The 15,634-nt window shown below is 31.0% G+C and overlaps 1 protein-coding gene across 11 annotated transcripts in view; it reads left to right on the top strand.

Annotated features, from left to right (window-relative positions):
• The window catches only part of LOC134712359 (ankyrin repeat domain-containing protein 11-like), a 60,411-nt gene that overhangs the window by 24,794 nt on the left and 19,983 nt on the right, over positions 1-15,634 (top strand). For 9 of the 11 annotated variants that reach the window (XM_063573827.1, XM_063573829.1, XM_063573822.1 and 6 more), the window contains 6 exons: positions 466-661; positions 1,395-1,528; positions 2,291-2,457; positions 5,796-5,819; positions 11,314-13,741; positions 15,157-15,237. In XM_063573827.1, the coding sequence (XP_063429897.1) occupies positions 466-661; positions 1,395-1,528; positions 2,291-2,457; positions 5,796-5,819; positions 11,314-13,741; positions 15,157-15,237 (3,030 nt within the window). The remainder of the gene's footprint in view (positions 1-465; positions 662-1,394; positions 1,529-2,290; positions 2,458-5,795; positions 5,820-11,313; positions 13,742-15,156; positions 15,238-15,634) is intronic. The other 2 variants (XM_063573823.1, XM_063573826.1) reach the window with 2 other exon arrangements.

Below are 15,634 nucleotides of genomic sequence, written 5' to 3'. Positions count from 1 at the left end.
AGACAAGGGTTACAAATAATTATAACAGGATTACTTTGCAACTTTTATTTGAATGCACTTTTTCAATGAATAGAAAAAGTAGTGAATAGTCCCTGTAACTTACGTACAGTGTAAGGAAAAGTGTGTATTGTAAAACGTGTGTCCCTCTTTCCATCAGCTATCGGTATATATTGTCCTCTTGAAGAATTTACATAGAATGCCTTATTTATGCATGCTCTACTAGACAAATAATAGAGTAAAACTGTGACCAGTAAAAGTAATTGTCAAGATAAGATCAAGGAATTAGTCAAAATGACTAAAATAATAAGTGGACTTTTCCATTCTCAATTTTATTCAATAGCTTTTAATGACAATTTTTTATTCTTGTCAAAAATGATAGTACTGAAGATAGAAAGAAATAGTACGCAGATAATTTAGGATATAAGTAACAGAACTATATTTAATGTAACATATTAATGATTTCAGCTCTTCATTGTGCTGCCTCTCGAGGACATTCAGATTGTGTTGATAAATTAAAGAAACTTGGTGCTGAAGTTAATGTGGCTGATACTAATGGGTGTACAGCTTTGTTTTATGCCATAACTCTTGGAAATAAAGAATGTACAAGACTTTTATTAAAATATGGTGCAGATCCAAATCACAAGGACACTCGAGGGAGGACGTAAGTCAAACAAATATTTATATATAACTTAATGATGATTTTGAGACAACATAACATATGAATTTTAGGCAATTTTTCCTTGTCTTAATATAATATCTTTCAACTGCAGGTTATGTTATATATTATCTTGTGAAAGCCCGTGGGTATGAATCAGACAGGTTTTTATTTCAAATATAGGATTTCTCTATTTTTGTCTATAAAAAAACTTTATCCAATACTTAATAGAAAAAAACAATATGGGGTCACTGTTCATTTAAGCTCACAATCTGCCTTCAAAAGAAGCATGCATTTTTGTTAAGGTACCTTTTCTGTTGAACTAATAGGAGAAAAAAAGGTAAAATTGAATTTAAAAAGAACACAATTATAGAAATCTCTTACATTTTATAATTGATTGGTTTAAGTACAGTTTATTTTGAAAAAATAATAAAATTTATAGCTCACCAATGAGTTAAAAAAAGTTATTTCAGTTTTAATGGGAAAAAATGGCATTATTCACCAAAGGGAGATAATTTTGAGCCTTTTCAATGATATAAACATTTTAAAAGTCATAAAACAAATTGATTTCTTTGGTTGATTTTTGTACCATATCAAAAAGAAACAACTAATAGTGTAAGAAAAAAAAATTTGTAATGAAAAAAATGTTTCAATTTTTGCTGATTTTTTGTACCCTTGAGCCTCCTGAAATGATAAACTTCATATCTGCGGTGTTCACATGTTTTTGCTTTTTTATTAGGCCTACACATTGTGCTGCAATAAAGGGTTGCCTGGAAACAGTTAAAATGTTAGATAAAAGTAAAGCTGACCTCTGGCATCCTAGTTTCCGTGGTGATTGTCCTATCCATGAAGCTGCACAGGGAGGACATTGTGGTAAGAATTACCAGTATGATGATACATCTGTTATTGGGTGACAGTAGTACAGTGTAACCGGCCTTATCCTACACCTGAGTATTCCAACATCCTGCTTTATTTGACACATTTTCATGATTCCAAAATATGCTTTTCTTTGCAGAAAAAACCTGAGTATTCTGGCACCTTGCTTAATCTGACATTTTTTTTTGGTCCAATAGTGTATTGGATGATACAGGTTACACTCTTCATGCTATATAACATGGCTTCTTATGCAAAAGATAAGCTGTGTTTAAACAATTTATCTGAAGTAATAATTTACTCATACATGTGTGATAAGTTTTAGTGCCCAAGAAAAGATTTTTGACTCTGATTAGATTTATAAAATCAAAGTGAAATATTTTAAATATACTGCAAATTACTGAATATTTACTGCCATCTTTACATAAAATCTATTCAGAAACACATTACAATGTTAACATTTTTTTCAATTAAGCTTTTGTTTCCATTTCAAATTAGTGTATGGTCAAAGGGAGATAATTGTAAAAGAAATTATGTTTTTATAAGAGATGTGAGAAATTCAAAAAGAATTTGTAAATAAGAATTACAAAATATGCTTTATTATTCTTGAAATGATAAAATATAAATGATAAAATACAAAATACTTTTGATAATCTCATTGAATAAAAAATATCTTAAATGAATATTTTAAAAAAAACTTAAGTTGCATAATAATCTCTCTTTTTGCATAACAGTAAAGAAGGGTGGTTATTATTTTTGTAGATGTGGTGAAGTATTTATTAAAATGGAAGAACTCACCAGAAGCTGTTAATATAGCTAACGATGCTGGTCGTACCTGTCTACATATTGCTGCCATAGTCAATAACCTGCAACTATGTAAACTACTGCTGGACAGTGATGCTGATAAAAATGCTCTTATGAAAAATAAGGTAATGCACTTGTTATAGTCAATATCAATAACTACGCTTGTAAAGTTAATTTTATATTTAGCTCTTATCAACATGAGATGCAGTCTTTTAATACCATACAGAACAATTTATACCAGTTCTTTTATTAATATTCTGTTATCAGCTAGATGACTTCATGATAATTTCTTTGATCCTCTTCAAATTTGGATGAAAAACGTTTCCACAGTTTACAGCTTAAAAGTTGCCTTTTTAGCTCACCTGTCCCGAAGGGACAAGTGAGCTTATGCCATCACTTGGCGTCTGTCGTCGTCCTCTGTCGTCGTCTGTCATCGTAAACTATTTCAAGAGTCTTCTCCTCTGAAACTACTGGGCCAAATACTTTCAAACTTTAACTGAATGTTCCTTAGGGTATCTAATTTATAAATTGTATCCGAAGTTTTGATCTATCAACAAACATGGTCGCCATTGCTAAAAATAGAACATAGGGGTCAAATATAGTTTTTGGCTTATAACTCAAAAACCAAAGCATTTAGAGCAAATCTGACTAGGGGTAATATTGTTTATCAGGTCAAGATCTATCTGCCCTGAATTTTTCAGATGAATCAGACAACCTGTTGTTTGGTTACTGCCCCTGAATTGGTAATTTTAAAGAAATTTTGCTGTTTTTGGTTATTATCTTGAATATTATTATAGATAGAGATAAACTGTAAACAGGAATAATGTTTAGCAAAGTAAGATTTACAAATAAGTCAACATGACGGAAATGGTCAGTTGACCCCTTAAGGAGTTATAGCCCTTTATAGTCAATTTTTAACAATTTTTCGTAAATCTTAGTAATCTTTTACAAAAATCTTCTCCTCTGAAACTACTGGGCCAAATACTTCCAAACTTTAATTGAATGTTCCTTAGGGTATCTAGTTTGTAAATTGTATCCGAAGTTATGATCTATCAACAAACATGGTCGCCATTCCTAAAAATAGAACATAGGGGTCAAATGCAGTTTTTGGCTTATAACTCAAAAACCAAAGCATTTAGAGCAAATCTGATGGTGGGTAATATTGTTTATCAGGTCAAGATCTATCTGCCCTGAAATTTTCAGATGAATCAGACAACCTGTTGTTGGGTTGCTGCCCCTGAATTGATAATTTTAAGGAAATTTTGCTGTTTTTGCTTATTATCTTGAATATAATTATAGATAGAAATAAACTGTAAACAGCAATAATGTTCAGCAAAGTAAGATCTTCAATTAAGTCAATTTGACCAAAATTGTCAATTGACCCCTTAAGGAGTTATTGCTCTTTAAAGACTTTTTTCACAATTTGTTCATCATGTTGACTTACTTTAAAAAATCTTCTCCTTTGAAACTGCTGTATCAATTTCAGCCAAACTTAGGCTAAATGAGTTTCAGAGTATCTAGTATAAATTTTATATTTTATTTCCTTGTATGTCAAGAAACATAGCTCCTATGGCTAAAATAGAACATAGGAGAAAATGATTATTTTTTTTGGCTTTTGAAGAAAATAGGACGATCCAAAAAACATTTAAATAAATTGAAAAGCCAAAATAATCATTGATGAGAGATTTAACCAAAAGAATTAAGGTGAGCGATTCAGGCTCTTGAGAGCCTCTTGTTAATTACAGAATTACAATCAATAAGAGCCTCTTGTTAATTACAGAATTACAATCAATAAAAGATTCCACTCTGCAAATCATAGAAGAATTTGATTATCATAACATCTGAATTTGGGACCAATTTTTAGCTCACCTGACCTGAAAGGTCAAGTGAGCTTTTCTCATCACTTGGCGTCCGTCGTCCGTCGTCCTGCGTCCGTTGTCCGTCGTCCGTAAACTTTTACAAAAATCTTCTCCTCTGAAACTACTGGGCCAAATTTTACCAAACTTGGCCACAATCATCCTTGGGGTATCTAGTTTAAAAAATGTGTCCAGTGACCTGGCCATCCAACCAAGATGGCCGCCATGGCTAAAAATAGAACACAGGGGTAAAATGTATATTTTGGCTTATATCTTTGAAACCAAAACATTTAGAGCAAATCTGACATGGGGTAAAATTGTTAATCAGGTCAAGATCTATCTGCCCTAGAATTTTCAGATGAATCGGACAACCCGTTGTTAGGTTGCTGCCCCTGAATTGGTTATTTTAAGGAAATTTTGCAGTTTTTGGTTATAATCTTGAATACTATTATAGATAGAGATAAACTGTAAACAGCAATAATGTTCAGCAAAGTAAAACCTACAAATAAGTCAACATGACCAAAATTTTCAGTCAACCCCTTAAGGAGTTATTGCCCTTTATAGTCAATTTTTAACAAATTTTCGTCAGTTTTTGTAACTTGTACAAAAATCTTCTTCTCAGAAACTACATGGCCAAATTAAACCAAACTTGGTGATAATTATCATTGTGGTATATAGTTTGAAAAATGTGTCCGATGACACCGCCTACCAAACAAAATGGCCGACATGGCTAAAATTAGAACATAGTGGTAAAATGCAGTTTTTGATTTATATCTTTAAAACTAAGACATTTAGGGCAAATCTTTCAAGATTAAAATGTCCATCAGAATAAGATCTATCCCCTCGCAAATTTTCAGATGAATCTGTCAACTCGTTATTGGGTTGCTGCCCTAAAATTGGTAATTTTAAGGAAATTTTGCAGTTTTTGGTTATTATCTTGAATACTATTATAGATAGAGATAAACTGTAAACAGCAATTTTGTTCAGCAAAGTAGGATCTACAAATAAGTCAGCATGATAAAAATTGAAAGAGTACCCCTTAAGGAGTTATTGCCCTTTATAGTCAATTTTGAACAAATTTTCGTCATTTTTGTAACTTGTACAAAAATCTTCTTTTCTAAAACTATGGGCCATATTAAACTAAACGTGGCCACAATCATCACTATGGTATCTATTTTAAAAAAGTGTCTAATGACCCCCACCTACCAACCAAGATGACCGACATCAGTAAATACAGTAACAGGTGAGCGACACAGGCTCTTGAGAGCCTCTAGTTTTTTGTGGTGAGGGATTTATTATAAACTATAACTATTAAAACAGTTTACTTAAAACAAATATGACAAACCAAATTTTTTTTGCTAGTCAATGGGTTGACCAAATTTCTATAATACCTGATAAATTTGCACATCTGTGCAACTTTATTTCTTTTTCAATAATTTGAGGAATTATGCATGTTGTCATGTTTTAAAAATTGAAAATAGCTCTTTACAGTGTTTCTTAAGTGCTTGTCTTGTTTTTTCCTTCATCAGAAACATCCTAACCTTAAACTATAGATTTTGCTATACATTGTTTCCAGTTCTTTTAAAAGTTTATTTTTATACAAACAGACAAACAAGGATGGGGAGACAGAGGTTTGTATGCATCGTCAATATAATGTTGTAATATTTTGTATAAACAGAATTTGATTTTTAATACATATAATAATGATTTTTTTTTCTGTTTTTGATCTTTAACTTCACTCTCTTTTGCTTGTTTTGTTGTTTAACTTTACTTTAGATGTATAAAGCTAGTTTATTTTTGTCTTTTTTGCATCATTAGAGGCGAAAGGGGAGAGTTTGTGATCCTAGATTCCAGTGTTGTCTTTTCATCAACACTTAGCTTTATGGTTGAAAGATTTAAAGTAGATGTCAATTACTTTGTTAAAACTACAAAGTATTATTTATGAAACTTGGCCAGGGGATTTTTGTGATTTAAAAAATAAATAGCCCTAATGGAAAATAGTAGATGCCCAATGTCACAGATTTTGGTAAAATTTTTCATACAACTTAAACTAGTTGAACCATGAATGAAAATCGAGAAAAAGTAGAATGCATTTATCTCTTTTATATGTTGTTGATACATAAATATCTGTTTGAATAATATAATTGAAATAATCATATGTCAACAATTTGCTACAATAATGTACACTTATTTTGAAAGAATTCAATCATTTATATTCCAGAAGCAAAAGAGATGAATTAATTATATTTGTCGATTTTCAGTTTTGTTTAAAGTCGGAATTCTGATGGAATCCCATTGGAAGCATTTTGCTTTTATAAATTTGAATATATGTTATCTGTGTTTGTATGATTGGATAATATTTTAAACTCAATAGTTCCATTGGTCCTAAGTGTAATGAAGCTATATTTCACAAGTCATTTGATCAGTACAGCCAACTTGTAAACTAGTTGTAAGAGTTTTCATTTTATCATGCTTCCAACATTGAATACAAAGAAGAATACAGTTAATAGGAAAAAAAAATCTTTTAAATAACTATATCTATCATAATTCATTACTAGAGTTATCTCCCTTTGAGTATGAAAGGCCTGTTTGTGTTTGTATTCCAGTATTATTTGTAGATAGGTGAAATCTTGGAATGATTTCTTGGAATAATGTGGATATTTTCCTTATAATAGGAGTTTTACTTAAAATGCTTCTCCTCCATTGTTTTTCTGTTAAATGTTCTTTTGCAGGGTTGTGGGTGGGGGATAGGGGGTTGAGTGCTTACTAAAGAATTTTTCCTCCTCATATTCTTAATGAGCATGTCGGAAGTATGGGACCAGTAAGTCCAGTTGCTATATGCTGTAATTGTTTTTTCATTCGCTGTTTTTGCTTAAATCAGGCTGTTGTTAAGTTGTTTACATTTTGTGATTTTAGGACCTTTTAAACCTTTTAATAGTTTTGGTTTTGTTCTGTTATCTTTTGTTAACTTTGAAGTCTATGATTTTTTTGTACCTGGTTATACTTGTCTTAGAACACAATAAGTGCAATAAAGGTTTTTGTCAGTAACCGATGTGTTATGTCTTAAACATTGAAAATCATTTTTCAACATCATACTTTGAAAAAATAAAACCAAAAATGATGTGCTGTATATTTTCTCCCTAAAAAAACTTATGGTTATGTCCTTAATTTGATATAATTCTATGGAAATTAGTCTTCTAAAGGTGAGAGATATAGTAAGAATTAATTTACCAATATAATCATATACTGTGTGTTGTACCCTGCTTCATTCTTTATATGACTGCTTCAAGTCAGGAGTTTGTTCCCTGAATTTGTTTTTCATAAATTGTTTTGGCTTAAATTGTTGCTTTTTTCATTTGAATTGTTTCACATATTGCTACTTGTGACCATACCACATCTTTGTATTTTATTTTACTCATTATGATTATAATAATAATTATAATAATAAATGCTTTATTTAAAGAGGGTAAACAAAGTTAGTTACAATTACTAATCTTCCCTGAGGCCCTCATAAACATGATTGATAAAATGTTATTTCACAAAATCAAAGTTTAATTCTCTGATTTGGAAAACAATATCCTTTAAACATGAATTATGCCATCAAATAATTTAACTTTGAAGGGTAAATGTATTACATTTTCAGTTTCTATTTTGTAAAAGGTTACTAAACATTTTTAGATTTTGTCTGGAGTGAGATAATGATGGACGATTTCATTAGTATTATGAGTCCAATTTATTCATATACATGTATGGTGTCACAATTTTAACAGAATGTTATTGATATTTATTTCTAAGTTGAAATAATGTTCCCAACAAAAATCCTGACAAATAATATTTGAGCTGTAGTACCTACATGTCAGTCAACAATCTATTGAATGGTTTTATAAGACCTCTATTCCATATGTCAATAGACAAATTATCTTTATAGAAGTATTGTAAGAACATAAGAAAATAGCTTTTATGGGCCATACACTTCATTTAAACACCTCAATACATTCAAATTGTATTTAGATTCTTCTGTCATTATAAAATTGGCATTGACTTATTTGAAAGATGTTAATACTAGATTATGATTGACTGATACATTTATTTAGAATTAAGAGCATTGAAACATTTTGAATTAATTGTCAAGATTTTATCTACTTATAAAATATAGACGATTCAAGGCTAATTAATCCCTGTTGATGTTTTAGCCCCTGTATTCTAAATGTTCTTGTTTTATTGAGAATTTTTACAACATTCATTTAAACAAACCATGGTTATAAAATGTCTAGAATGAAAGAATTGGGGCGGAGCATTTTGTTGCACCCTTGTCTCTGCATATCTGTTCATCCATTCAATTGTTCAAGATAGGATACATGGCTGGTCAGACAAACACCAACTCACTTTTATAGTGTGCAGAACTTTTGTAAATAGATAGTTTTAATTTTAGTGGATTGGGAAACAAGTTTTGCAACTTATATTAATCCCTTTCCACTTTGCGGGTGCGAGTCTACCTTGTAGAGGCATTAGCCTGCTTTTTTTCAAAATCTACAAGGGTAGACAAGAGTTATTGCTCTCTTAACACCGGTCAGCCATTTATCGTCCCCTTCCGACAGACTATCATTGTTAAAAACCAAGAACAGGAATAAATTGCCATGTATGTCAGAGAAACATGAATCAGCAAAAAATATTCAGCAATACAAGATCAACAAATAAACCAACATGGTTAAAATCATCTGACGACCCCTTTATAGGAGTTATTGCTCTTTGATGATGATTTTTACCATTTTTGCTTGGATGTTTACCTTGTATCTGAAAAACTATTTTGGTTGAATAGAAACTTATAGAAACTCAAATGTCAAAAGATAAGATCTTCAAATAAGTCAATATGATTGAAAATGTCTGTCGACCTGTTATTAAGAGTTATTGCTCATTTATGACAATTTTTACCCTTTTTTGCAATTTTGTTTACTATCTTTAAAAAAGCTATACAAGATAGAGAGAAATTTAATTTGGCAAAATTTATCAACAAGACTATAGACCAACAAAGAAGAAATTTTTGCCATAAAGTCTTTTCTAGTCCAGAAAATTGGTCTAGCAGATTTTCTGTCACATAATTTTGGATTTCTAGCATGATTTATTCAGTTTGAAACATAATTTGTGTGTATTAATGAAGCAACATTTTTATAAGGTAACCGATAACATTGAGATTGCAGTATGGATTGCGCACTTTGTCTTAGTTTTAGTTTTGTATGTCCTCATTCTGTGTTGCCTGGCAGATATGTTTCTCATTAGAAAGCATACCACATCTACTCAATTTTATATTGAGGGTTGCCTACAACAAATGACTTTTCCATTTATGATAACCAGTGTAAATTTATATGATATTGGAGGGGGTGAATTTGTACTACTTTTAGCTCTAAGTTATATTGCAAAGTTTGTCCAGGTAACTATAAAATGTACATTTGATAAATTGAATAAAGTTTGATCTTTACTTTTTGGAGTAGAGTGGAAATTTTGGTATCCAAGAATATGTGTAATTCAATGAAGATATTTAAAAAAAAATTGATATGGTAGACTTTATTCATTTGTCTGTTGAAATAAAAAAAAGTTTTTATATTAAATTAAATAAATCAATTACATTATCATTTTTCATGTTAAATGCTACTTCAAATTTTATATTTAATATTGTTATATTGAAAGCCGGTGAAAAGGTTGATTATAACACACCATATCCATTTAACAAGGAACATATAATTAATTCATCTATAGGTTTAACAAAAGTACCATTGATACCTCCAATTACATTTATTGAAATGTTACCCCTTCAACCCCAACTTTAGAATATATTGTATATACTTTGAAAGGTGATAGGGTAAACATTTAAGATTGTTTTCTCAGTGACCAAATTTTCATATTCTGATACATAATATGAATTGTTTACAAATATAAATTAAGATGTTATTAAAATATTCTTTATTTTATATCCAATTTCATCGACAATAGATTTGAGAATAGTGATCCAATGTTCTTAATGGGATGTTTGTTCCTGCCATTTAAAAGTACGACCTATTATATACCCCATACCTAGATTATTTAAGACATTTCCGTAGACAAACACGTCTTTGTCCCCGATAAAAAATACTCTGTAATTGGTGTCTTTATTGTGACGACCATATCTCAAATTATTTTCGGCAGTAGATTTTGGCAATTGATTTGAAAACACTTGGAAGGTATGTGTATGTATAGTTGAAGATAATTTGATTTACACAAGACAAAAGGTCTATTAATTCTGATATATTTTGATGTAATGATAAAAATAACCAGCAGGTTAAAAAAATACAAAAATTAATTAATGTTAATTTCAATTATTAGAGGTGTGCATATGGCTTAGCAAGATTAATTAATATATTCATATATTTATTCTATAATAGGTTGTTTTTTCTAGAAATTCACAATATAATTTTCATTGCATTTTTATTTTTAAAATATGAAGCAAGTTGTTTAAAAAATAGCCTAGACACAGTTTTCTAATAAATTGAATTAGTTTTGGACAATGGTGATATGAATAAGTCTTGGGTATTGGATGAAATTGATGATAATTTGATTATCTATATATTTTTTGTAATCAAGTATTGAATGTATTTTCTTTTTTTTTGTCATTCTGCTATGTTTTTTCACAGAAGTAAAGTTATATAGTTGAAATCAGTAGTTCAATCTTTTTGACCTCCTCTTCAAAATAAAATGATGCAGATATAAATAGGATATCTATCTTCTCATGCTTAACATCAATGTTTTGTTTGCATGCACATAACTGATGTATATTAAGTTTTTGATGACTGCTAGTTTGATGTAATGTATCTTGTGTTACTTATTGATCTGAAGAACATGTTCAAATCATTCTGAATCTTGTTCAGCCTTTTTATATCAAATGCATTTTTAATTCAAATTTATACTTATATCTTCTATATAGAATTTTAAAGTTCAAATTGAAGACTTAAGCTTTTTTAGTGAAATACCCACCAAAACAAAAGGAAAAAAGGGAAATGTAAATAGAAGCACTGTCTTGTGGCAATTTATTCTTAATGAAGTTGTTATAAATTACATGACATAATTTAATATGAAGATTCATTCTATTTTCAGGACAAGTCCTACACACCATATGATGCTGCAATAATTAAAGGCAATAATGAAATCGCTGAATATATAAAATCTAAAGGAGGGGTTTCTGGTGGGGATATAGACAATATACTCATAGCTAAAGGCAAAAAAAGGGACACAAAATCTGGTAACTCAAGAAAAAGTCAACCTACTTTAGAAACCACACCCGAGGAGACAGAGCCAGACGACAATAAAAAAACTGAGGAAGAAGCTGAAAAGGAAAAAGACGAAGAAAAGAAGGAACAAAAATCTGAGGTAGACAAGAAAAAAGACAAAGGAAAAAAGAAAGAAAAGGCTGAAAAGGAAAGAGAAAAAGAAAAATTAGTGATTGTTCCAGTAGGCAAACAGAAAAAAAAAGAGAAAGACGAAAAGGGGAAAGAAGATCAGAAAGAAAGTGAAAAGGAGAAAGCTGATACGGATCAAGAAGGAAAAGGAGAGAAAAAGGATTTGACTGATGAGGAATTACGAGAACTTCAGGAAAAGATAAAAGCTGGAGAGGGTGACGGTGATGAAAGAGATATAAAAAGAAAGCCAATAAAGGAAATAGAAGGAAAGAAAATAGAAGGGGAACAACAGAAAAAGGATAACGAGACAAAAGATAAAGACAAGAAAAGAGATTTGACAGAGGAAGAATTAGAGGAAGCAAAGAGAAAAATCCAGGCTGGTCAAGGTGATCAGGACGAGAGAGAAAGAAAACAAAAAGAGGCTGAACAAAAAGAAGCAGAAAAAGAAAAATCACCCAAGAAAGAAGGAGAACAGGAAACAAAAGGAAAGAAAAAAGACTTATCAGATGAAGAATTGAAAGCTTTACAAGAGAAAATAAAAGCTGAACAAGGTGAAAACGACAAAAGAGGTAAAAACCAAAAACCAAAGAAGGAAGATAGGGAAAAAAGTGGAAAACAAAAGCCAGATTTAACTGATGCTGAAGTTGCTGCTGTTACTGCAGCCGTTATTGTAGCAACAGAAGAAGACAAGAAAAAATCTGACAGAGATAAAGAGAAAGAAAAATTAAAAACTAAGGGAAAAGATAAGGACAAACAAAAGGGAAAAGATCAAGGTAAAGGGAAGGACAATGTAAAATCTGCAGATCAGGATAAGGAAAAGGACAAACTAAAATCTGCAGATCAGGGGAAAGAGAGAAAAAAGGAAACAGATAGAGAAGAGCTTGATATTCCACCACCTTCTACCTCTCCAGATCTACGTGAACCTAAACAAAAAGAAAAAGCAGCTGTAGATAAAGGTCAGAAGGATAAAAAGAAACAACTCGAAGAAAGTAAAAAGAAACAAATTGAGGAAAATAAAAAGAAACAAATTGAAGAAAATAAAAAGAAACAAATTGAGGAAAGTAAAAAGAAACAAGAAAGAGACGAAAAAGAAAAAAAGAGACTCCGTGATGAAATAGAAAGTGAGGAAAGAAAAAGGAAACAAGAACAAGATCAGAGGGATAAAAAGAGACAAATTGAGGAAAGTGAAAATAATTTAAGTGAAGAATCAGATAGTGAGGATAGTAAAAAGAAACAAGCTGATGAACTAGACAGTGAGGAATATAAAAAGAAGCAAGAAAAAGACAAAAGAGTTCATATTGTACCTAAAAGTGCATTTGTAGACTCAGCCACAGCAAGCGAATCTGAAAGGTCTAGACGTGATTCTCCTGTCAAATACAGACAAAGGTCAAGGTCAAGATCTACAGATAACGAAGAGTTTGAATTTCCAGAAGGTGCACACGAAACAACAGAAGCTGCCATTGCTGCAGCTGAAGCTCGTAGGAAAGCTCGCGAACGTTCAAGGTCTAGAAGTACTGATCGGGAATCTGATGAAAAACCTGCTGATTTAAGAAGATATTCAAAAGTAGGCACAGACGGTAGAATTCAGCCTGGTCTATTAGCAGATAAAGATAAAAGGAATAGACGATCTGAAGAGAGGGATATACCGTCACCTTTAGATTCAGAAGACGAATTTATTGATGATCCATATTTTGGACGGAGAGTAAAACCTTATCCAGGATCGGTACGAATAGGGTCAAAGAGACCTGATAATAGGGAACAAGTGTTGAGAGAAAAAGAATTAAGTAGAAAAAGGCAGCAAGAAATGTCTCGTTCTTCTCAGAGAATGCCATCTAAAGGTGGAGTAGCCAGAATGTTGCCATTAGGATATTCTAGGTTAGAAACTCCACAAAGACCTATAACTCGCAAATCAAACTCTATACAAGAAAGTGTGAGGCGTTATCAAACAGAGAGAACATTTGTACGACAGTTACATCAGTTAAAACGTGCACAAATATATACCGGACCAATGCATGATATTGTTTTGTTCAGTAAGATGATGAATGTTTACAATAACACATCAAACTATGACAACGAATTAGATCTGGATTCACAGGTGCTGGATGATTGGGATGGATATTTACAAGGTAAGTTTAATACATGTCAGCCAGTTCTACAGCTTGTAAAGAAATTGAATCATTCTTAGATATCATGAATAAATGCAAGTTTTTATTTTTTGGAAACCTATTTAGACCCAGTTCAGTTACAACTTTGTCTTTTTGCCTAAAAAACAGGATATTTTATACCTTGTATAAAGATGACTTATGTTCCAAAGTTTTTGTCTGACATATCTTTGACCTCAATTTTAAGGTTTCAGCTAATGCTAAAGTTCCTGTATATATATTTTGACCTTGAATTTTACACTTATTATGCATAATAGAATAACTTCAATTGGTAAATGGGATCCTTGTGAGGTCTTTATGTCTTGTCAGATAGGGTTCATATGACCTTGTCCTCTTTTTCATGGTTCATTGGTCAATGTCTAATTTTCATGGTTTGGTCAGTTTCTCAGATTCTCTAACAATGTCTTATGAAACAATAGGTCAGTTAAAGATAGTTTATTGGATAAATGTAATGTGTACTGGTCTGTCTGTCTGGTTTCATCTGACCTTGACCTCATTTTCATGTTCCATTGGTCAGTGTTAAGTTTAAAAAAAAAAAACTATATTTGGTATAGGAAATGATTATAAGGTGCACATGTACGTCTTGCAAGGGTTAACTATCATTTACGGTGGACATTTATGACTTGCAGGGTTCAACTGACATTGACCTCATTCTCATAGTTCATTGGTCAGTGTTAAGTTTTCATGATAAGTTATGTTTCTCAGATACTATTAGCAGTAAGTCAACTATATTTTGTGTATAGAATGATGGTACAGTGAATATTTCTGTTAAAGAATGGTTCTTTTGACCTTGACCTCATTTGCATGGTTCACTTGTATACAGTATCTTTTTTTTTATTGTGCTGATTTCTCAAGATATCAGTTGGTCAACTATATTTGCTGTGTGGAATAATCATAAGTCTAGTTGTCTGTCCAGAATGGTTCAGCTGACCTTTAACCCATTATAAAGGATCATTGTTAGTATGTTATACCTGTAGGACTTTGATATTTGATTCTTTCAACATAAATTCAGTTGTAACTAGTAGGGCGTTTAAGGGTGTTCACTGTGTCAAAACTGAATAATTGATTTTGACTTACTCTATTTAATTTTGTTAAAAATCAATTATGTTTACATAGAATTGTTGTATTTTGATTATCCAGAAATATAAAGAATCCATGAGATATTAGAATAACCCTAATAATACCTCACATAGTTTTTTGCATCTGACCTGTGTATCTTTAAATATACTAGATATGCTTTAAAAGTAAAAAATTATAATAAGGAAACCTGTAAATTTCATTAAATTCTTAACGAAATCAATGTTATCTCCTGACTAAAACACCTGTGTCCCTGACTAAATGAGATGTTTTCTGGATTCTTATTAATGTTTGTATTGTAGATGACCGAAGTACAACCATGACCTGTAGGTCATTTAAATCGTCTGTTACAGCATATTCTAATTATAATTATTCACAAAGAGGTATCAGTGTGAAGATTGAAGTTATCCCCCCTAGAAATCCCTTGTTTATTATAACATTGTAATTTTTACTGGTGAAACATTATAACTGTGCTTGTGCTTGTTTTACCATGTGTTCTCCCTTTCCCCCTATGTTTGAACCTTTGTATGAATCCTTATAATTCTTGTCTTAATGAAAAAGTTAACATACTATGTGTATAACATTCTAGACACTTGTTTATACATACCAGAGTTTGCACATCTCCTTAACTGAATTGATTGTTACAGCTTGGAAAAGATCATAATTTTAGATAACAATAAGGCATTATAATGTAGAAGGGGTATGAAGTTGTTTTGTAAAAAGAATAAATTTATTGTTTAATTGAATGTAAAAGCCCAATTTTAAGTTTCTAATGTATTG

Source organism: Mytilus trossulus, chromosome 3 (genome assembly GCF_036588685.1).
Source record: "Mytilus trossulus isolate FHL-02 chromosome 3, PNRI_Mtr1.1.1.hap1, whole genome shotgun sequence".
Lineage (NCBI taxonomy): Eukaryota > Metazoa > Mollusca > Bivalvia > Mytilida > Mytilidae > Mytilus > Mytilus trossulus.
The sequence above is the reverse complement of the archived record's forward strand: the minus strand, read 5'-3'. Positions and strand labels throughout refer to the sequence as shown.